Source organism: Aplidium turbinatum, chromosome 17, assembly GCF_918807975.1.
Source record: "Aplidium turbinatum chromosome 17, kaAplTurb1.1, whole genome shotgun sequence".
Lineage (NCBI taxonomy): Eukaryota > Metazoa > Chordata > Ascidiacea > Aplousobranchia > Polyclinidae > Aplidium > Aplidium turbinatum.
In genome coordinates, this window is record NC_137488.1 from 14,296,405 (window position 1) to 14,321,795 (window position 25,391).

General features: G+C 36.8%; 1 protein-coding gene across 1 annotated transcript in view; it reads left to right on the top strand.

Moving 5' to 3' along the window:
* The first annotated feature begins 5,667 nt into the window (after positions 1–5,667).
* LOC145786088 (exostosin-1-like) overlaps positions 5,668–25,391 on the top strand; it is a 39,640-nt gene continuing 19,916 nt past the window's right edge. Inside the window, exons 1-3 of the mRNA XM_082597732.1 lie at positions 5,668–6,467; positions 7,121–7,273; positions 24,687–24,888. Of these exons, the coding sequence (XP_082453858.1) occupies positions 5,668–6,467; positions 7,121–7,273; positions 24,687–24,888 (1,155 nt within the window). The remainder of the gene's footprint in view (positions 6,468–7,120; positions 7,274–24,686; positions 24,889–25,391) is intronic.

The window sequence follows — 25,391 nt, forward strand, 5'->3', positions numbered from 1 at the left end:
ATTTTCTGTACCAAGACATTTCTAGAAAATACGCACTAGGCAATATACAAAGGATATGCGGTGGTTTTCTTAAGTTCTCAGGTTCCTGATTCAAAAGTAGGCTACCCCCGGAACCTTCTTAAATGCCACTGCTTTCCGCTGACATTGGTGAAGTGAACTTTCAAGGTTTATGAAGGATCGGAAATTTTATGACAACAATAATTATGAAAGCATTTGGGAACGCTCTCCTTAGATCACGGTGTTTTAAACGTTTTGAGCTGCCGCTATTTGTAAATATGTTTTTTCGGACCCAAATCACATTTTGCGTTAGGCTAATTCTTTTCGCTCATCCAACGTGGAAGAACTGAAGGTAAGCATTCGAAAATGAGTTTCAACTTCAGTTTACAAATTAAAAAAAAATCAAATTACCTAGACAAACAACCACACGGTGTTTAACATAATAGCTTACATTAAAGTGAACATAAACTACGAACGTTTTCCGCCATACACATGTTAGCCCTTTTCAAGTAAAGAAAAATAACTGATTTTACATCTAGTCTACATTGAAAATAAATAACTGGTCTACACAATTGAAAAACGTAATGCACAAGAATGAAACGGCAAAGCAGGAGAGAAAGGCACATTAACCGCTATGTGATGTGCCTTTCTACTAATTCGTCATAGCCCATGATGCGTCTTTTGCCTTGCGGAATTAACCGCTTCTACAAGCATGCGAAACTACCGGGAATAACTTATCAAGGCTTTGTCAATTCGAGGGTAGGCCCAAAGGTTCAAAACCGACATATGTGGTCTGCGGTCTGTTCCTTGGCACCACATTCTCAAGAAGAGGCCATTCCCCATTGGGCATGGTTGAGCGGAAAAGCCCGACGCCCGTACGAAGACGGTTAGAGCCTGTCTTTGTAGTGTCGCCGATGGGGCGTGTGTCGGCGCCGGAGATGAACGAATGGAGTCTGATGGTAGGCTATTTGACTTCTATTTAGAATGCCATTTATGGTCCGGCCCCCCAAGTAGCCGCAGAGATGTCTTGCTTATCGTCAGCTTCGTTGACCAGAAGTTGAACAGCTGGAGTGGTGGAGAATATGGTTAAGCTCCATTGCCCTTCGACCGAGACACAGAGTGGCTTCTTTGCGGCAAAGCTCAGCAGGTTGGATGCCAGCGAGAATGGAGAGATTGTCCAATGGTATGGGACACAGGCAGCCGGTCACTGTGCGTAGGGCGCTGTTTATGGCAGTGACTATAGTGAGCACTGCGGCACCAGACAGGTGCAAAGTAGCCTACTCTGCTGAAGAGTATACAAGAGCCAAGGCTGCTACACACAATGTTTAGCCCTCGCCCCTCAGCTTGAGCCTGCCAGTCGCTTGAGTAGCGCAGCGCGTGATGTCAGTATCTTGCACAGTGACACCAAATGGTAGAGGTGTATGAGCGATCTGTCTTCTGTCACCCCATATCAATCTAGCGGCGCGGTTTCGACACTTGGTGGTGACAACAAACAAAACCACAATTACAAACTAAAAGATACCTTGGCTGGTAAAGAATTGAGGCTTTCCATTGTTTTGAACATGTAGCTCACGATCAACTTCCCGATTGTGTAGGTGGAAAGCTGCTGCCACAGTTTTAGTTTCGATGAGTTTCAGTCGCCAGTTCTGGAGATAAGCTGAAAGGGCTGTCATGTCCTGGCTCAAGGTGTCTTCTAGATTTTCCGTATGACTGCAGTATGACAAAATAACTAAACTTTGATCTGGCAGCTCTGCATAGAAATCTTTTTGAATCGAAACTGCAATGCAAGCTCATAAAATAAAAACGCAACTAGGTTAGCTGGTTCGTGTGTACGATACAAATGGTTGGTTGTCTCTACTTAGTTTAATCCTACTAAATTGTTACAATTTTAAATATATAATTTATATGTTTTTGGTCATAACCCAAATGTGCGCGAATCAGCAATTTTGCAAGCTTATTGTTTACAAAAAGAAGGATGTGCTTATGAAACAGAAATCAAATTGAAGTTGCAATGTGCCAGGGTAGACATGCATCATCATCAACGGAGTGATGACCAAGTGTAGTTTAGAAAGAGAAGTGCTGTTTTGCATCCAATAAAGTATAATAATTATTGCTTAGTTCTGATCAGGTCAAGCTCATACCGTACGGTAGGTAAGGTACAGTACTGTACCGTATCCTATATCTTGCAAATTTTTCAACAAAGTTGCACTAAATCCATTACCGGTATTTGACATGTTGCTTTTAGCCTACATTATTTTTTTATAACATAATAACATATAGCCTATATTTGTTTATTCTTAGGCTAGATAATTAGATAAGGTACCGTAGGCTATGTACTGTAAATAGCTTTCTTTGGCTGAGCACGTGGCTGAGTAACAGCCTAAAGGTTAACCGGTCGTCACTCCAAAAGTTATTAGGTTGATACTTACAATGAACATGTAACTTAGTTAAACATTGGCAAGCCAAAAAAGATAGGTTTACGGTAGGGTGTTTATGCAAATAATATGCCATTCTTATCTTAAGAAAAGTAGCTAGTTTAATGAGGGTGCAACCTAGTTCGTACCCTGAACAGTTCATACCCTCAGTTCGTACCCTGAAAAGATTGAGTGGAAAAATTAAAAAAGCTGAAGTCGCTGATTGCAGTTTAATAGCACAAAGCCGAAGTCGCTGATCGGAGTTTCTGCAAACAACTCGAGGGTTAGCGGAAAAATATTTGCGGAAACTGCGATCAATGAGGGTTAGGGTTAGAGCATAGATTAGTCAATGGTTAGGGTAAGCGGAAACTGTGGAAAAATGTTTGCAAAAACTGCGATCAGCGAGGGTTAGGGTTAGAGCATAAATTACTCTAAGGTTAGTGTAAGGGTTAGCGGAAACTACGGAAAAATGTTTACGGAAACTGCGATCAGCGAGGGTTAGGGTTAAAGCATAGATTAGTCTATGGTTAGAGTTAGGGTTAGCGGAAAGTGCAGAAAAATGTTTGCAAAAACTGCGATCAGCGACGGTTAGGGTTAGAGCATAGATAAGTCTATGGTTAGGGTTAGCGGAAACTGCGATCAGCAACTTCGGCTTTCTTTTTCTCAATCTTTTCAGAGGAAAAATTTTAAAATGTTTGTGGAAACTGCGATCAGTGACTTCCGCTTTTTTTAAATTTTTTCTCTTGATCTTTTCAGGGTACGAACTGAGGGTACAATCTGTTCAGGGTACGAACTAGGTTGCATCCGTTTAATGAGAGTCAAGTTAGTCATTTTTATTTAGTTTTATCAATGGTGGACTTTGAGACTACATCTACTACAAGTGGTATAACATCCAAAAAAGAAACATTGAAGCCTCTACCAGTCTACCTCAAGCAATATTTTTATAAATTTTTATTTTCAATGATTATCATGTAATTTTGTTTGATGCAAAACACAAGTGAATGGAAATAAACATGGCCAAACACTTTAACTGGTAGATTTAACAAATTAGTGCTGATGTCAAGACATTGGCAAACCAACTTTGATATTCATATCAATATCTTATATACGATGTATGCTAAATTTTTTTTTTCAAAAAACAAATCATAAACAACTTGTCAATTGTCATGTATAGGCCTGTATTGTTTTTTGTTGGTAAAATTTGAAAACATTTTTTACTTTCATTTTTGTGTTAAAGTATGGTATATATCTTACAACTAGTTGTGTAGCCTTATTTCTGAGCTGCATGATGGTTTAACATGTGTACTTGCTGAAGTTATTACCTTTACTTTCTGTAGTCTTTTGTAGTGCTGCTATCTGGATGGAAGTTGTATTTGGCACTTCCATTTGATCAAGCACTAATAGGAAGTATCTTTTTTCTACAAGTGTGATGCTGAAAAATAAACTACAGACCATATCAACACCTGTGCCTTCCAGCAAATGGAGCTAAAAGCCTATATGTGTAGTAACTCTCCAAATTTGGAATGGTAAAAGACCATCTCCACCCAAAAGCTCAAATGACAAGAGTTTTATTTGCTTCTCATCTTGCTTTGGTTGGCATAAACTTATTTTGACATGCCATCTAGTTTATCCTGTATTTTTGTGGATAGTATTTTTACATGTTTTTTCTTAATTATAAGACTTTTAAAGTAATTTAATCTGGCAAAACTTTTAAACGGGCAGACTATAATGAGTTATCTTATTGATTGAGTTTTCATCTTGACCAAGCATTCTCACCATAATGTTCCTAAAGAGTTTCATGTTTGAGAATGTGGTCTTGATAAAAGAGAAATTTGGATAGCTGCATTCATCATTACCATTTTCTTGTACATACAAAGTTTTTAGCTTTTAAGATATTTTTAAAAACATAAGGTATATATGTTGCGAGTGCTAGTGTGATTACACTTACACATAGCCAGGTCTTAACTTTTTTTGTATGAAGTGTAAAAAAGAAACTTGGTTATCAAAAGTTCTTTTGGTTGTGCAGGTTCCTAACATCCAGTTATTCACACTCTGATACAGAAAACTATGAAGCAGATCAGAATTTAATTATGTACCGGTTTCGGCTACAGCCATTTTTTCAACTCCCGCTTTGGAGCTCAATTTTTTCGATTCCTATCTCTTAGCTTAGGTGATAGTGGCTCTGGCCAAGAGCTGGAGGTATATGTGCACTTTGTGCAGGTTGTGTGGCTATAGTCAGATTCATGACCTCGGATAAATCTAATTTTTTGTATCATTGTGGTACTACAGTAATTCAAGAGAAGGCTACACAATACAGATATTGCCTGTAACATTAGTCAACCTCGTAGCGCTCAAGATTTAAGAAACTAAGCTAAATTTTCATAAAATAGTTTTAAAAAAGTGTAGCAGACTACAAACAAGACAGAAATTGAAATTATTTTGTGTTTGTTTTATTTTCTTAACAAATATTCATTCTACTCTCCCAAAGTCATGTACTTCCCAATAATCTTTGTTGCATATATATGCAACATTGGGCACTGTTGGGAATGTAACAATGAAAACCGGATCAAGGAAGTAAATAAAAAATCTTTAATATCTTAAATGCAATTCTATATGGGTTGGATAGAAAATTTTACTAAATTTGAAATCTAGGCTACTTGAAAGTTTGCACCTCAATGGATTGTTTCAAACGACCCTAAACATTGCCATGAAGCACCCTTTAGTGTGCTTGGTGAGAGTGGTATACAACCGCTCGTTTAGAACATTAATTATATGAAGTAGATATTACGGGTCTGCTACTATTCGGTGAGTCTGATTCGGTGAGTCCGATTTGGTGAGTTCCTAACCTCTAACCCTAAAACGGCAATGATAATTAGGCTACGGTACCCGGTAATTTTTAAAAAAAAGTTGAAAGAATCACCAAATAGGGATCGGACTCACTGAAACGAGTCATTCCGAGATATTACCATAGGCTGGAAGCTTCGTCTCTGGCCGGAGTTGCAATTCTTTAGTTGGAACATCCGGCCAAAATGTTACCCCCCGTTCATTACTACATGCTACACAGATATTTGTGGTCTTTATAAATTGCTTACTAACTGACATAAATGACTTATAAATTGATAAAACAATAATCTTTTATGCAGCATTTCTTACAGCCCACTTCATTAAGAATTAACTTTAAACAGAAAATAAAACTTGTCTGAGTAGAGTTGTGTGTATTTTTTGAGCTCATGTGCGCTTGGGCGCCGACAAATAAATGCAGGCAACAAAGCGATATGCATTGTTAGCAGGATGTTTACTTGTGATACTGCTTTACAATGTTGGATGGAGATTCTTCAGCTTTTATGACAGGTCAATACTTGTTGTAAGAGATGGCAAAAATACCCAGTCAGACCATCATGGATTTATTTCAAAACAGTTGCTACAACAACTGCCGTCCTATGCAGACCGTGATGACTACGATGACAGTGATCTTGAAGAAAACATAAAAAGTCCAAGTGTGAAACGTGAAACCAGAGAACATGTTTATAAAAATCGGAAATGTAGAATGGAATCGTGTTTTGATGTTGAACTTTGCCGCAAAACAGGGTTCAAAATATACGTTTACCCAAACAATGGTGAAAAAATGTCCAAAAATTATGGAAGCATTCTTTCTGCAATTCGCAAGTCAAAATATTATACCAGCAATCCTGAGAAAGCATGTTTGTTTGTTTTATCATATGATACTTTAGACAGAGATCCACTCTCAAATGACTATATTCATAACCTTGGAGCTAAAATCTCTCGCTTAAGGTTCTGGAACAATGGAAAAAATCATGTTGTATTTAATTTATATTCTGGCACATGGCCAGAGTACCTAGAAGAAGTGGGATTCAACTTAGGAGAAGCAATTTTAGCAAAAGCAAGCTTTAGTGATGCATTTTATAGAACTGGTTTTGATATATCATTGCCTTTGTTTGGAAAGGCTCACCCTTATGTTCAAGGCCCTGGTGGTTTGCTTAAATCTAATTATTTTCCACCAAGAAGGAAATACTTGTTGAGTTTTAAAGGAAAGCGGTAAGTTATTTATATTAACATGCACCGTAGTGTGTATATACCTAATATTATAAAGCAAGGTTGCTTTTGTCTTTAATTTTTTAAATGTGCTGATGTTATTTGTTCCAGTTTTATTTTCGGGTCTGCTACTATTCGGTGAGTTCGATTCGGTGAGTCCGATTCGGTGAGTTCCTAACCTCTAACCCCTAACCCTAAAACGACAATGATAATTAGGCTACGGTACCCAATAATTTAAAAAAAAAAATTGAAAAAATCCCCTGTTAAGGGATCGGACTCACCGAATCGGATTCACCGAATCGGACTCACCAAAATGGGCCACTCCGTTATTTTCAGTAGTCATGAAGCTGCTTACATTCTTACTTTCTGTCCGGATTGCTATGACTTACATGACTCCAAGAATAACTGGGCAATTAGCTCTCATCAGAGCTTTGAGAGTTTTTATTGCCAGATTTTAATTACCGGTAGGCCAGTACTCAGTAGGCTATAACATTGATTTTTGATTAATTTCCAGCTAGTAAATCTGTCTTTTTTTACTGTATTTGATTTCTGCGGACATGGACTCTATGTAAAAAAGACTGATTTTATATAAATACTTACTTGACTATGTCCTTCTGATAATTTGTAAGACTTGTATATAATGCTTTTATCTTTAGCTATACATACGGCATTGGTTCAAGCACACGCAATGCACTTTATCATATCCATAATGGAGAAGATATCATCATACTGACAACATGCAAACATGGAAAAAATTGGCAGAGTTTCAGTGATGCAAAATGTGCGATTGACAATGAAGAATATGAAAAGTAAGCAAATTCTGCTTTTTTTTAGAAAATTTAACAGTGTAATTAATAATTATATAATAAAACAATGAAAACTATCAATACTACAAAAAAGTGCTCAATGCTAAGCAAAAAAGCAAAGCAGAGCAAATTAAATCAAATATAGTTATTACTATCTGAAGCCTTTACAAATTGTTTCACCTAACGGATCATCAGATGCTTTTTTTGCATGTTTTTGCAGACCTTCTGATGATCCGTTAGGTGAAACAATTTGTAAAGGCTTCAGATAGTAATAACTATATTTGATTTAATTATATAATATCGCTCACCTAGAACCGAACTATGTTATGTCCAATTTTTGCAAAAATCACTTTTTCAACTTTTCTTGGGTTTTGGACATAGCTCTATCTGATGGCATGCTCAGATTTCTCTTATGTCAATTATTTTAGCTTTTAGCCTATGTTAAGTCCAGCAGAAATTTCAAAATTTTCAAACAGAACTGTGCTATGTCCTTCCCTGGACTTAACATAATGTCAACCTATTAACTGTGTCTGGACATAACATAGTATGTTGGACTTAAACTAGTTGCTACTTTTGACTGATTGAAAATGCTGGACATAATACATGTTGTGAAAAGGTGATCTTCTGGTTGATGTATTGATGATAAATTCTCAGCACATTTTTGACATTGTGTCACTCAGGGATGACACAGGCTGTGTAAGGCTGGTTGCTATGGGTCATTTAAAACCAATCCTACCATAGTGACAATCACTGATTTTAGCCAAGTTGTTGACTTCAAAAAATTTGTGAATGATTCACCACAATACTCACATATCATTCGAGGCTCAACTTTTGATTCTGGGGTCCACGTCTTTTAGGCGCAGACAGTTAAGCGCCGGTCAAATAGGTGCGCACACTGTGGCATCAGGATATTTAGGTACACAGCACTGTGGCGTCCACTCATTTAGGTGCTATTCCTAGTAAAGTCTGCAGACTGTATCAGCTCAGGTTTGGCAAAACCTAGTCGGAGTTTTGACGAAAAACTAAGTTATTCTTCACTCAAGCCTACCACCCGCTTGAATATAGCCTACGGTATATTTTTTACTAAAGCATTGCCAGATACAGCAGCTTCACTCACTGAAGCCATGACTAACCACAAATAAATGCATGCACATTAACAAAACAACATATTTTTTTTTTCAATATAACATTTTGTGTGAAAAGCATTGCCCTACCTGCCAAGCTGATACAATCTGCAGACTTTTCTAAGAATAGCATGTAAATGAACGGGTGCCACAGTGCTCCGCATCTAAATATCCTGACGCCAGTGTTGCCGCCTATTTGACCAACGGTCCAACGCCTAACTGTCTGCGCCTAAAAGACTTGCTCACTGATTCTGACGGTGAAAAAATACTGTGAACCAAGATTATGCAATTAAAGTTTTGCTAGGTAAATCCAGTCAAGCTATACTTCAAGTACAAATATTCAGAGTCGTCTTTCAGTGAGATAGACTTCATAAAATCAAGTCGACAGAGCAGCAGACGACTTGCAACTGAATTTTCATTGCCGTTAGTTATGGAACTACCCAAATGTTACAAATCACAGCTGGCAGTAAAAAAGGACAAAAAAGCCGATTTGATGAAATTATGCAAAAAAACCTCATTCCTCCACACCACCACCACTTTTATGCAGACATTCCAGAAGTAGCTGAACAGTGAACACCAATGCTAGTTTTGCTTTTGTTTCAGCTGGACTCATCTTGACTACAATACTCAAAAGAACTGTTGAAAATTCTGAGATACTAAGTATCAATTTTGCTGATATTTAGGTTGCAGAGTTATTATCTTTCCTTGTAATTTCATTATGTTGTTTGTTCGTTCTGTAGATACTGTTAGAAATTAGCATAGAGATTTTATTTAACCATTCCTTGAATTCTAGTTTCATGAATGCATCACTGGTTTGTGACAATGATTAAGGTTGTCAGATCAACTAATTTAGTAAACACAGTGTTGTTTAATAACTTACAGTGTTATGATTGGGATGTTTTTTAATGTCCAGATGTTAATTTAGTTGAGCTGTTGGAGATTATTTCAAAGTCTGATGAAAGTTGGTGATTAGGCAGCTAAATTTGATATTCAGAAATCTCAGTTATGGTTCTATCTAACAAACGTGATTGCGGCATTGAGCAATAAATCTTTCAGCTATTTACTAGCTAGGTTTTTTGTGGAGGCCATGTACCAAAAGTCCAAATAAGACCTGGCACATTTTATAGCACTATTGCAGAAGATGTGTAAGAGTATGGCAAAGAAACAATTGAACATAATATCACACAAGTGAAAAGATTGTGTAGTACCAAAACAGGAAATCATGGTTCTACACTGTAAAAAAGTTTACAACTGCTACCTGGATGCTTCCATCTCAATTTATAGCTCCATCTAAAATTGTTTCAATGTAAAAACAGTGGTTATAATACTTCATTCGATTTTATAAATATGCTATGTCCATTATTTTATGAAATTACCAGTTAGAATTTTCAAAACCAAACAATGTTAAGTCCGTCCGATACTTAAAAAAAAACACTATATTGCTCACCCTAGTGGTTAAAAAGTATCATAAATGATGCCCAACAACCAGCAAGATATTACTAGTCACACTGGTATAAAATATTGCATATATATCGGGAGATAATTTACAAAAACCCAATTCAAAATCTATTTTCCTGTTTTTCTCAAAACTTGAAAAATGGACATAACATAGTTCGGTTCTAGGTGAGCGATATATATATTATATAATAGTTTTCATTGTTTTATTTACTACGATATGTGTGTACAGTATGATACTATGTATACTGCATAACTGCATGTACTATTTACCTATGCTCAAGTTTTTTGTTACAACCCTGAATAGCAATTGTCCCAGTCCTGAGTAACCTGTTTTCAATAGTGTTGATTTTAAGTCATTGCAATTGGTTTGAAATATGTAGTAGCAAGTATATATTATATATACTTGCTAAGTAGTAGCAAGTATATATATCTGAATTTCTTGTTAAAAATATGTTAAAACTACAATATACTGGAATGTTTTTTCAATAAGTTATTACTTTTTAAGTCAAGATCACAAAATCATTACCTACAGACAAAAATTAGCTGTATTGTGATTACTATGAAAGGGTTATATTGTATCGAATTGTTTCAAATTATGCCTTCAGCTGGATTGGTGGAAGGTTAAGTGGTGTGAAGCACCTCCGCTTAACCTTAACTTATATCTGCAAATTTTGTTTTGATGTTCAGATTTAATTTTTTAGCTGATTCAAACTGTCTTATTTTCTAAGTTGTGTAGCCTACTGTTCAAAGGTTTACGGATGTGTACTGTGACTAAATTTTCCTTAACTGCAAACTGTGTTCTATGCGTTTGATTTGAAAGCAGCATGACTTCATTTTTTTTTACTAGGCCATCAATTATCTAGACCAGTTTTCAGGGCTTGTAGTGCTGTTGGGTGTTATGTTCATGTCAGCATTGAAGTTGCAGCAATTTCCAACATTTTCCTCAACTTTATATTCATATTACTTTGTATCTAGTCTATATCTTCGCCAATAGACTTGCTGTTCTAGTATCATCCACACATTGCCTGGCTTCGATGTTTATAAAAAAACAACCGATTGTGTTCATTGCAAAGTGAGCCACTTCTGCTAAAATGTGTAGTTTTAGCATCAATTGCTAAATTGGCGTTCCGCACTTACGACGAGCGGTGTGTGTTTTGTAAGCAAATGGATGAAATTCAGTTACACAAGTCGCCACTTATCGCTTTACTTGTCTTCTTACATGGTCACTCAAGCAATTGATTTAGCTGTTTTGAGACAACTTTGTCTTTAATGTTGAAGAGGGTTCTTATACTGATACACATGTTTTACGTTGAATTGGCCCCAGATTTTGGTGTGTTCATTTCAAAAGTGTTCTGTCAAAGCGTGGCATTATTTTCAACAACAAGTCTTTTCCCAATTTTACCAACTATTGGTCATTTTAATGTGGATTGCATTGCCAAGAAAAAAAGAAAGTATTTAAAACGTTTATCAATGAAACCAGATCTTGAGAAAGTTTTCACAATTTATTTAATGGCCATGATATTTAGTATCAGTTTAGAGTAGATGAGACGTTTAATAAGTTTGCTAGCGTTGTTCTGAAAATTTTTTTATTTCCGTTTTATATCACCTTTTGTTATCTTCTGAAAGTGTTTAGAGGTTCATTTCTTGGCACCTATGAGCATGACTAAAGTGTATTTGCGGTAGCAATCTGTTGATGTTAGACGTCTACTGACATTCCTACTCTCATATGCCTTTGTGTGCTTACGGACGTTATTGGCCGCCGACAGAAGTTAAAAGACATTAACTTAACATGTAAAAACGTCTATTTTTGCTATGTCCGTTTCTTCTGCAAGGACTCTGCGGCTAGTTTCTCTACGAAAGGAACGATGCGACACGAAAGATCTAACCGCTTAGGTTTCCGGCATTAGCCATGATTAGATCATTCGCAATGTTACGCCCTAACTCAGCCAAATCAATCTCTTTCATGTCGATTTAACGTCTGCAAACTTTGAATCAATGTGAAAAGGACTGACTTGAAAAGTGACTGCGGTAGTTTTGTTTTTGTCAATTTCTCACCTTTGTTTGAATCTCTGGGGCCGATCGTCTATGTCTTGATTGACACCCAAACCTTTCAGTATTCACCCTAGGGGTTGTCGATTTGTGAAAAGTTTTTTTTCATCGAATATCATTTTGTTATTATTTTTAAAGCATCAAAGAGAATATCAAATAGTTTAATAAATACTTTTTGAAAAATCTTGCTTAATTCAAATTAGTTTTTTTTTTAAAACAAGCTTTGTAACACATGTTTTTCTAGGCGCCATTACATTTGTGTAGTATCTTAGCGTATGAATAATGTAGATGGTAGATTAAGCCTTCAGGGTAAACATATGTTGTCGTCTAACAGCCTAACATGTTGCGGTAAACCTGTTAAATTGTTCCACAAAACACGATTTTAAACAGTAAAATGCAAGAGTTTTGCGTTTGATCTCGAAGTACAGTAGTTTCTTCATGCGATATGATAAATCATTTTATTAATAACAAAGCTTATATCGAGCATGCGAACTAATTATGGCGATGTCGACGAAATTTTACAAACGAAAAATTGACTCAATCGTGCATTTTTTCTCATGGGTTGTTTACCTTGCTGATTGACATGCTTAAAGGCGATAAAACATAACAACTGAGATCGGATGACAGCGTGAATTGGTGGATTGATATACGAGTAGGGTAGTTTGCCTGTCTCACTTTCTTTCCATCGGCTCTTGTGTCAAAATCTTTGTTCTCATTTTCTACTCGCTGGTTTTCAATTACAATTCAGTGGCCATAATTGTTTTTATCTCGCCTTACATCTAATTCAACACTTAATCGCATTTTAAAGCTTGTAAAAACTTTGTAGGCATAAACGAGGCCATTGATGTGATTTTTACTCGTGTTTTGATAAGTCTTCACCGATCTTTTTTTTGCATAGCAACGTTGAAAGAACAGCAAAAACGAGTCAAGTGGGGAAAAGAAGGAACGGTTTTAAACATAACACTTTGTGGAAAGAGATGGATTGGTAGTGGGTTCAGGAACATTGTGACATTATTTCACATGAAAATGTGCTGAACACTTTCTTAGCCTATTTAACATACCACACTCAAAATTCTTGAATTCCTTCAAGGCAATGCACCCCAAGTACTCATCGCGTCACCTGTGTCAAATGCACGAGTTTGATACATGGCATTGAACAAATTCAGTTTTCTGGATGTTTTCTCCCCATATAGTTTCAGCAGGACAAAAACAAAGGATATCTTGACAAAAGTCAACGCAAAACAATGCTTAATAAAAAGATGCGATGTCGCGAACCTACATCATGTTTATTAAAATATTGATTTTGGTTTCAGCCACTTGAATGAGCTTAACCGAAAATGATTTTTTGAGTCGACGTGCTTATTGTTCAATAAACCCAATCGAAAGACATTTATCTTCTAGTTTTTACCTTAGTTTCGCCTTTCTTTGTTTCTGGCAGAAGATAACATGAAAGCGAAGTAAACTTCACAGATATATTGACGTTTTACTGTTGCATGGGCTGTCTGAATAAATTTTTGTAACAATCTATTTTATCGTCTTCTTTACTGTTTTCTCCAGGTGGCACAATGGCCTGTATCATCAGACGTTGAAAAGCAAACACAATTTGATTTCAACATTTTCAGTCGGTTTAATCGGGTTTTAATAGTCTGATTGAGCGTTTTTCAACTTAATTTTTCTTATTTTCTACTGCTTCCCCAAGGCCACACAGAGCTTGTATATCATTACGAGTCAGCAAAAAGTAAAACAACTTTAGAAATTTTCAGACAGTAGCAGTAGTGATAATCAAAATCTGCAAAATGTGACAAATCAGACCGCAACTCTAGGTAGCCATGGGTTTGTGTAAACCTTATGTACACTATAATCCAGCTAGATTTCGAGTATAGAAGTGAATTTCTATCATGTAGAAAAAAATGTTGTAATCAGTACTGTACTCGAGCAAGTATGATTTCTCATGCATCATCTTAAAACTTTCTACTTCGTAGTTCGTACCCAATTTGTGAAGTGCAGAATGATGTGCGTAATTGAAGATGGTCATTTTTTGCTGAGTGTTAATGTTCGAATCTGTGAGTTTCATACGAACTTTTTCAGTCAAACAACCACATCTGTGATGTTTGTATTAACAGCTGCTAACGTTGAATCAATCTAAAACTTGGACGTAAAGGATTGACACTGCATTTCTATTTCCGACATAGAGGTCTCATTGTTCATTGTATATTTCATGTTGAAGACCGGTTTGGACAAGTTTAGTGGCCAAAGTCACGTGTCTATCGCTTGTCGAATCAGAAGTCTGCCTTTGCGAGGTGAAGGAAGCATTTATTAAAGAAGAATAGATATGCTTTGTAACCCAAGAAATTTTTTGCAACAAACCGGCCTCTTCATATAAATCTTCGAAAGGGTCAAAGTTGGATTTGTCTCGATTTTGAGTGAATTAGTAGTACTGTATATATTTCCTCTTCTCAACAATGAATATCTTTCTGGCTTTTGAACAGATGTTCCCCGTTTGCGTATTTGTAATCTGCAGGTCGCTGCAGCAGATGGAATGTTCTGGCCGGTAAACATCTCAAAGAAAGGACAATTTTCTGTATGAACCAGCTGACTGGTACAGTCCTTGTGACCCTTCTAGCACTCAGGCAGAGAATTAATTCTTGGTTTGAACTTCGCTAATTATAAAGCTTTGGTAGAGAGTTTGCTTTGTTGAACCATAGAGAAATAAAACAAAGTAACTTCAGCGGGTTTAACATGATGTATTACATACACAATGTAATACATCATGTTAAACCCGCTGAAGTTACTTTGTTTTATTTCACTTTGGTAATTAAAGAAGAAAAAAAAATAGTGGCAGCGGTGGGAATCGAACCCACGTCATCAAAATGATTTCTTGACCAAACCGTTCGCCAATGTGTACACAACAAATCATCCATTTAATTTACTTTACATCAGAGCAGTGACTTTCAGATTATAAATACGCCCACCGTTTGATGTTCCAAAGACAGTTTTGCTAAATCGTATCGCTGCCCCATTGTAAAAGCATGTCATAAACCAATTCGACCACATCAGGCCAGGACGCCGTTCTTTTCTACCAAAGCATACCAGATAATAATGATTGAATCAACTTTTAATTACGGTTCGGAAAATTCTGGTGCACTTGACCAGGTCAAATTTATCGACAATAATTTGAAAAACAATTCACTTTTTGAAATTTGTCAAACGAGTGCAAGGTAAGCCGCTGTCATTGAAATGTCTGATTTTGTTTATTTTTGGTCAGGTAATCTGGGCTGGTATGTGGCCTGCTTCCTTTTTACGCTGTTACTGATGGATATTCAAATTGCATGGTGGCCATAGCCTTAGCATGAGTGTTTGGCTTTTGGTTCGTAATAAATTTAAATTCAACATCACATCATATCTTTAGTTTTAGGTCTTCACCTTTAGCGTGACCAAGTTGACCAAATTTTCCTGCTTGCTTCAAGTTGTCAAAGTTCTAGAGAAATGACAATTTTTTTTAAATTGTAGGTTGATAGACACGATGAAACGCATCATAAGTTATAAAACTTTCCACTTGATGATAGACATACATTTTTATCGACAATTTTCACAGGTGTCTATGAAACCGAACATCTATCTTTCACATTTTCACACAAACAAATAAAAAGGCGTCTGTAGTGCGTATACAGAACGTAATGGTTGATTCATAACGAAATCCGTTTTCCAAAAGTTATTTGGGATTTTAGACAGATTAGGGTAGACGTACGATCAAGGAAAGTGACTGACAACTTTAGAAAAATGTTGCATTTTTTTTATATTAATGCGGTGTATCGTTGTAGATTGTAGACATATTCAAAACCGTTGACTGAATTGTCCTGAAAGCTGTTCCCAGCTACACATGGATTTGACCAAAACAACAAGAAATTAATGCTTTTTTTTTGATGTGGCGATTGTCGACGTTAAATCGATGTAGATAAACGAAACCTTCTAATATTCTCCTAAATATCTGTTAGGTAAACATTTTGAAATTGCCACCCTCTGAATCGATATGTCAAGAGGCTCTTTCGCAAGTGAAGATGGCTGGTTTACCTTGATTACAGACTCAGAAGTATTCTTAACTTTGTTTTCGTCGTAATGCTTTGTATTGTGAACGAAAAGTGTAATAGACGACTTACATGAATGAACATCGAACAAACTCAGTAGCCTAATTAGTTTTTGCCTGGTTTTTGTCCACTGCAAACTTTTCCAAACTCATAGCTCAAATTAAGTTTGCGGCTCGAACGTTCATTGGTTGTTTTGCGGTTTGGTTCTTGTTTGTGAAGTTTGGTTTCGTCGTCTGTTTTCGCGTTGAACTTTGTTCACTACCACGATAGCTGCGATAAAGTGACACATATTTTGATGCTGATTTTGGAATAATAATGTTAAATAATAATAACCCAGACAACAAAATCCGCCATTTTTACATTGATTCAACGTCGTTAAATCAATATGACGGATTTTTCTGTATGGGAAATAAGAAGAATGATGGCAATCTTATTAGAACACAAGAATATCAAGTGCACGCTAACAAAAATGAACTTTTCTCTTCAATGCTTTCGATATTATGAGTCAGTCATCTCGGTTTGTAATGATGAATGCGAAGATAAACCTTGTTATACAAAGTCTGCCTTGCGGTTAGTTTGTTGCTGTATTGTCTGCTTCTTGGCTTCAGGCTGGTGTTGAAAAATTAAAAATCTTACCACACGGCACCCTGTTTCTTTGATGCGCTCATGCATGTTATTGTCTCAAGCATAAAGGAGAAAGCAAGGCTTTGTTTCGAATTGTGTGCTTATGTTTAATGTAAAATATTGCTATAGCACATTTTCGTTAAAAGTTTCCAGTTTTTGTAATGGCAAACTTACGACTTTTTATGATTTCAGTTTGTTTTCATCATGCACCAAGTGGTTGAGCATGTGGGTTAGTGAGCAGACTTATGCTGAAGAAATTGCTTATATGGACCCCTTTTTTGTATTTTAGTGTCTCATGCAAGCGTTATGGGAGCCGCTTGAGCCTGCTCAATGTGAGCTGCTATTGATAGTGTGGTTGACTGCACAATAAACATGCATGACTGATATCAAAATATGTTTTTGCATCGATGTAACGTATGTAGACGTTGAATCTACTATGTAAGATGACTGACTGGCTGCTTGACTAGTATTCGGTCTGTAGCTTATTACTAATTAGCACAGCGGGTTGTGGTGCTAGCAACAAGAGCTTCCTGCAGTCTTTAATAACCAGAGCTTGTAATGTTTGCGTAGTGTTTGTCCGTTGTTTGCATTGTAACGAAGCTGCTTTGCTGTGGTAGAAGAGTCTCTTGCGTTCAAAATTTTATACTGTGCTTCACTTGCATGTTTGGACAAGTATTGTGCGACTCCTTCCGTTAAGTTTCTGTTGCGCTTAGTTAAGAAAATAACTAGCTATGCAAAGTGATTGGTCATGCGTAGACTTTGTGTGCGGTCGATATTCAATATCCTACTTTTGACGATTTAAGCCCAACTTGAATAGCATAGATTACTACTGCACTTGCTGCTTTTTTTGGTAAAAGAATTCCTCAGCTTGATGTCTGTTCTGATAACGGATAGAAAACGCAAATTCCGCTTATTTGTTTTTGCAATAACCTTAGCATCCCAGTTTTCTTCTCTTGTTGTTTGTGCCATCTTTTATTAAGTCATATTCGAAAAGGCGCAAGAGACAATGAGCTTTTTCGTGCGTTATTGTCTGTCACGTGCGCTATTTTTACACAAAAGATCGTAGATGTGGAATGAAAGCAAACTGATTTTTTATCCATCTGAAAATAAAAACATTTTTCCTCTTTCAAAATTATCAAAACCAATATTTTGTCATCACATGTTCAATTTATTATAAGGAGAATTATGTACAGAACATAACCAATCGTATTGTTGAGAGAACAACACAATTGTGTTCGTCACTGTATTGCATTTTTAACATTTTTGCAGCATTCAGACGACATGATGTGTTGGAATTGCTATTTTTAGTTCAAAGTTTACCTTGAAATTTGACCGTTTGCACTCCAAATTGCTTGTCTCTTTTTAACCTAATCCTTTACGAACGGCGTTTTTATGCCAGGCTTAGTTGACTGTATCCGGTGCTTTTGAAGAGGCGCTTTCACAGAACTGTTTGAAGTTCAATTGTGCTGTATTCATTTTTGTGAAATAAATGGTTTCGTGATATCCATTTATTTTTAAATACATTTCAAACCAACTTAACCAAGCAGCAGTGTAGCAGCAACCGGAATGGCCCGTTTCGGTGAGTCCGATTCGGTGAGTCCGATCCCTTTTAAATTATCGGGTACCGTAGCCTAATTATCATTGCCGTTTTAGGGTTTGGGGTTAGGGGTTAAGGGTTAGAGGTTAGGAACTCACCGAATCGGACTCACCTAATCGGACTCACCGAATAGTAGCAGACCCAGCAGCAACAAACTCATGTATTCATGGCTGCGCAATTGGTTATCACCGACAAATCGATCAGTTTTTACATTGATTCAACGTCTGCAGACATCAAGGTAAAAAGTGATTCATTTGCCGTCTGGCTAGAGCCCGCCTGATAAAGTCAAACTCATTTTAGATTTGCCACGTCATTAAACCTTTATCGAAGTTTCTTTTGGTGGAGCAACTTTTCTAGTTTTAGTTTCAAAGTCAAAAGTTTGTCTCCTTATTTCCTGCTATGCTTATTTCCTGTTATGCTTTCCTACTTTGATTTTGTTCAGTGCTATGTCGTGTTGGTGTTGCCTGATTAAATTAAGCTTTTTATCGAGCTGCTGTCCACGACTCGCAATGTAAATGAAAACTTCTCGAAACTTGCGCAGTTAATCTTTTCGGAAACATTTTAATTTTGTTGCGTCAAACCTTGATGCAGAAACGTTGCTAAACTCAAAATTTAACACAAATCAATTCAGTTTTTTTTCGATTCTGCTCGTTCGTGATGCATTTCCGCTTTTTTCGTACATCTTTTTTTTGCATGTGGAGTTCCAATCCCCCCAGTTGGCTAGTTCGATTGTACTTTGCAAAGTAGGGTGTAACGCTCCGACCAACTTACTTGTTGGCTAGTTATTGTGGTTTGCAAAATGACCTAACTTGATCAATGGAAAAAAAATTTTGGAGAAAAAATATTGTTTAAGCAGGCCACACTCCCCGTTTTTGTCGCAAAATCCCCATTACCCCACAATTTGCTATATCTCGTATCCTGGTGGAGATAGAGAGCTGCTTTTGCCACCAAAAGATGCAGAATACCAAAGTTTCTATCCGACTTATGAACATGCTATAGCCCTAAAACCTTTACTTCTTTCTATAATTGAGAAAAACTGTTTTGAGAGTAAAATCTGTCATTTTTGAAACAAAATGCTTGTATTTCAGATCTTGGCTTGCACGATTGTCATTCAGTCATTAAACATAACCTTTAAATCAAACTTGTAAGCTGTATAAGAACAGTGATGTTTTATTCAATAATGAGGCAGGAAACAATCAACACAAAACTATACAATACATGCTAGACCAGTGGTTCTCAACCGGGGGTCCACGGACCCCAAGAGGCCGTGAAGCGATTTCAGGGGGTCCGCGAAAGTTTCCGAGTTTTCAGCATGATTGATAAATTACGAAATTTAAAAATTGTTTGTGCTTTGTTTATGTATTAGCTTACAGTGATTCTCAAACTGTAAGTTGCAACCCACTGGTGTGTCGTTTAAAATTGCAAAGAACATTGCACAAAGGTTTGATTTTTTAACTAAAAAATATCATATATATAAATGACTTAAACCTTTTAATAAAGCAATGTTGGCTATGTTCAACTTAATTCTTTTGAGACAGCAGATTGTTGATCAATGATTAACTTGGAAATGCAACTCACAGATTTTGCAATGACTGTGATTATAACGAATTAATATTGATTACAAATGAAAAAAGAGAGAAATTCTTTGTAACGGTCACAAGTATTCTATTAACTTTTGATAAAATTTATAGAAAAACATCCTCAGCATATAGATTACTGATGTTTGATCCTGTGTGCCAACAAATTATAGCTCATAAGTCATAACATAATTTCATCAATCGTCAAGTGCATTGCGAATTCAGCAAATTCTTCTCAGTGTGTTCCTTCGAAACTTATATAACATATCATTCCATAAGGAGACGCGATATACCAAAATTTCAAATAGAAATTTTTAGGGGTCTGCGACCGCTTCGAAGGCACCAAAAGGGGTCCCACCAAGACAAAAAGGTTGAGAACCACTGTGCTAGACATTGTAGACAAAGTACATTGTCCTGTTAACTTCTCATTGCGAATAGTATGCATTGTTAATGTAACTCTTTGTCTTTATGTCAACATCACTTGTGTCACGAATCTTTTTGCTATTAATTGGTTCCTTCACGTGGCCTATCAATCGATCACAAGAAGTATTGTTGTTTCGAAACACTTCCTAATCATCCTTACTCCCTGCTGTCAGATATAGTGAAAATGCAAAAGTTGCATCCATAAATGCTGCCAGCGGACGGTTTGACCACAACAGAGCTTTGGTGTCTGCTTTTTTTGCTGTTGAAATCCTAGATACATCAATGTTGGCATGCAGTGCACCCAGCGCAGCTGTCTTTGGGTTCAGCCATTTCTCACTGTGGTCAATGAAGCATTTCTTCGCTGGCTCAGAAGCATTACATGCTTTCATGAAGCTTCTCATTTTTAAGACAACTGATGAACCTTGTACGACACTGGGATGCAAGTCTTTTGTCTGTTAATTTACAAACATTAGAACTCACAAGGTGTGATGATGTTGAAGCAATTTCCTCTTCACTGCCACTCATACACTCAAATTCACTGGATGATGACTTTGGCATTTCCTCTTCAAAAGATGTCTCTAATTCATCACTGTTACTAGTAAGATCAAACTCATCACTAGCGTGTTTATGGCAAGTTCTGAGAGTTCTGTTTTGTATTTGCTTCAGACAGCCACATCAACACCACCAATCACCATGTTACGTTCTGAGCGTTGATCTAAAAGAAGTCTTAGCTCTTTTGGGTGAACTCTTGAAGACATTGGACAAGAGCAAATAACCTTTGTTCTCCAATGGTCTGTGCAAGGGCGAAATGGCCTGTTTCGGCTAGTCCGATTCAGCTAGTTCCCTATTTGGCTACAGTCCGATTCGGCTAGTCTAGTATATACATATAAGAAATGCTGAAAGAGTTTCTATCACAGACATATTGCTGAGTATATTTTGATGTGATATTTAACACCAGCAGTTTTAAAACCTGAGGTAATTACTTAACCAGCTTAAAAGCATTATTTTGGTAACCTGGGGAAAATTCATTATTCGACTTCTTACATCTTTGTAATCAATTTTGAGATAAACATCATAAAATTTTGTATACCAGTGCTGTATATTGGTGAAGGACACTTGTAAAATTATACTGATTCAATTCTGTGAAAAAGTTTGAGAACAACAATACTGTCTTCTGTTCAATGACTGTACTAGTTACACAGTTGTGAGTTTGAATAAAGGCTATCTGTAATGGCTGAATGACATTCATCTCAGCCATGACCTGAAATACAAGCATTTGATTACAAAAGATGCAAATTTTACTGTCAAAAACAGTTTTTCTCAATTATAGAAAAAACTAAAGGGTTTAGGGCTATGGTACATTCATAAGTTGGATATAAACTTTTGTATTCTGCATCTTTTGGTGGCAAAATTAGCTCTCTACCTCCATCATTGGATGAAATATAGCAAATAGTGGGGTTATTGGGGTTTTGCCACAAAAATGGGGAGTGTGGCCTGCTTATATGATTTTTTTTTTCAAAAATTTTTTCCCCCTTGATCAAGTTAGGTAATTTTGCAAACCACAATAACTAGCCAGTAGCAATTTATAAAAAAAGTGTGTAAAGTGTTACACCCTATTGCAAAGCCTGCTCAGTGAAACGAAACTTCCCTAACAAATTTACATTTCTTGAACTCTTCAGTCCAAGATGTTCTCACAAATAGTAAAAACTTGAAATTTTAGTGAGATTGCTTCTTGTTTCCTTCTGGAGTTTCATGGTTTATCATAAAGACTGATAGAGAGTGATTGGAGTAGAATGAATCAAATGTAACGCGACGTTGCGATGGAAATGCTACTCAGCCAAGTATCCTCAATATGAAAGCACCGTATTGACTTCCAATCCTATTGCGTATGCTTCATTGTATGTATTCGTGCGTATGACGTCATTGCTCTTTTGACGTTGTTAACATTAATTGAACAGTTTCAATACAATAGTTCCCTTAGACATTCCTGCTCTATTGAAATACTGAAATACTTTGGATGACGCTTTTGAGATGTCTGCAGACATTGAATCAATGTATAAATGACGGAATTTTGATGTCTGGGATGTTTGTATCGTGCTACGCCGCTGCAACTGATATTTGTTTTAACAGTTTCATGACAAGTTCATCCGTTATCATGTGTGCCTTGCCGTTCAGGGTAGTTCCTGTCGTAAAAGTGTTGATCAGACGGGTGATTGATTGATTTTCTTTTCACAACTTTTTTGCCACCCGCAGCCCGCAGGTGACGACGGTTTTTTTGAATGTTATCGATTAACCTTTCGACTCAATTTCACTTTCACAAAACCACCAATGATTTCATTACATTCGTCAGCTAAGACCAGCGTCTGGCGCAGAAGACCAGGTACCTTCGCGGTTGATTTCTGCAGGGGACGTTCTTTAGAGTTTAAACCAGGTTACACCTTACACGCCAGCTAAAAGAAGGTTTTGAAACCAGGTTCTGAAACGCTTCACGCTTAGTAATAGTTAGCAAATTTAAAAACAGAGTGAAACTGTTCACCAGGCATTTGATAATTAAAGTAACTTGCGTTCTTCGTTAGTTAGCAAATTTTGTAATTTTGACATTGATTCAACATTTGCGGACGCTGCGTTCAAAAAGTACCAATTTTGCCAACTGACACTAATTTTGTGAGATTTCTATGAAGCACCGAAATTGTTCCAAAATAACCCTTCGACACTTATGATCCCAAGTCAGCGTTAAGTGTGTAATCTTCCTGTGATAATCTATCATCAAAACAACGTTCTTAGATGTTTACTTCACATTCAAATGTGCCCAAGTTATTATCTTCGCCTCAGCTTGCGACTGGTGAAGCAAGACACTTGTTGTCTTGTTCTGCCACGTTCCATAGATCTGACAATCTGCTGCTGTTGATACGGTGGAAAAGTTCAGTATTGGTATCAAGGTCAAAAAGTTATTAGGGTCCCACACAGGAGCAGCCACACAATTATAGTCTTTGACTTGATTTGTCTGTAATGTTTTACTTTGCAATGATAACCCATAACCTAATGCAACAGATTTAACTTTCACATAACAGTGACAGGTCGAGGTATCACGAAGTTCATGGTTTACAACAGTTCTCATTGTTCCATCTGCTCACCTTTACTCTTTTCCAGACAATAAATCATTCATTTTTTACATTGATTCAACGTTTACCGACGCTAAATCAATTTAAAAAATAACTGATTTGCTACCTGGATTATTTCATTCACGAGTGACAAGGAAAAAAATTATGTTTTTGTCATACGTTTACAGATGTACCTTTTCGGTAGCTAATGATGCGTGTTTGTTGTAATGCGTCTTCAGTGTAATGTGTCTTCAGTGTCTTCACACACTCTTTGGGGATTCAATTACAAAGCTAAATCCGTAACAAAGAAAACTATTAGACATTAAACACTTGATATCTGTACTTTTAGCGCTCGTCTTGTGGGATTACTAAATTGGGTAAATAATCCTGTTTCATTTGCCCAGACAGCAATCAGTCGTTTTTTACGATGATTCAACGTCTGCAGACAACAATCGCTTTTGTTTTTCACACATCTCATCGTTTCGTATACGTCACTTACGTTACACGTCGTAAATCGTTAAGTTTTTGCGGAATTATTTTTCGCTTTGTTTCCTGGTAACTAAGTGAGCGTGTGCAGATACTTTCATCGAAAAAGTTTTACCACAATGCAACTGTGTTTGCTTATTCCCAGCCACCGAAAGTTGCTATTCTACATTGTTTCCACATTGAAGCGATTTTTAAAAATGACAATTTTTGTTTGGTCGGTGAAACTGCAACGTATAATGAGCATGGCCGCAGTAGTTCGGACGCTAATGTGCCAGCAGTTTGCGACCAATCTTTTTTCGCTTAGTTTATTCCAACTAACAAATATAGCTTATGCATCTAAAATATTCCTTCACTGGAGCTTTCGGGTTTTACTTTTAACTGTTGTCATTCCTTAATTTGTTAAGTCTGGGAAATAGTAGCTTTTGGTTTACCAACATCGAGTCCAAGATTTCCGTTTTCTTTATATATTTTTGTAGTTTTTTGTTAAAAGTAACCACAGTTGCCTTTTACAGACATCTTCATACTTTTGCAAATCGATCTCAATTATAATGACATGTTTTGAGATGTTTTGCTTAACACACGTTTTGATAGTTGATTTTGTGCGTGGGTAGACATTTGATCATTGAATAGTGAATTACCACTTCTTTCGATACCAAACTCGTATCAACTGTATGAAGTTTCTTATTGTGAACAACGCAGAAAACGTGAATGCAAAAAGGATGGAAAACAGCTGATATTTCTGGCTGGTTGTTTAACAGAAGAATAATCCTTTTGTTTTCAGCAAACTCTCGTTTGAAGTCAAATGAAAATTCGTATTAACGTTGTTGCAGCTCATCGCATACGTTGATGTTTTTAAACACTTCAACAACACCAAATTGAAATATATTTTTAGGTGGGACTATCAAGAGCTTTTGCACAACTCTACTTTCTGCATGGTCCCGCGTGGGAGAAGGTTGGGGTCTTTTCGCTTCCTGGAATCTCTCCAAGCCGCTTGTATCCCGGTGGTCCTGGCCAACGGCTGGCTCCTACCCTTTGCTGAAGTCATTGACTGGTCCAGTGCTAGTCTGGCATGGGAAGAACGTCTCCTTTTGCAGGTAGCATTAAGGCGTTTGTCATTCTTTTTTCATTGCTTTCCGATTGCATTTTTTACACGCATAATTTAGTTGTGATGGCTAAAAGATAAAGTTTTACTCAGATGTTTCCTAGGCGGTGTTGTAGAGTGATGAGCCATTTACCACTGCAACCGATCCGGATTGTGATGACTGTGAATGGTTGTTTGCCTTTGTATTTGGACAAACCCAGCCAGCAAATCTGTATTTTTTTACATTGATTTAACGTCTAAAAAGACTGATTTAGCTTGGAATTACTTTTCAACTGTGCCGTTCCCATCTTGTGTAAAAAAAGATATAATACATGCAGTCCAAACGTTCCACGTGTGCAATTTTATTCCTGCATTTCAGCGAAGTTGGTGATGCTACATCGATTCAATTTTAGCAGTTTCGTATAGTGCGTGTCAGCAAGTCTCTCAGAACGTTAGTGAACTGGTTAAACTTTCATCTTTTTGCTGACATATTTTAACCCAGGGAAGGTATTGTAG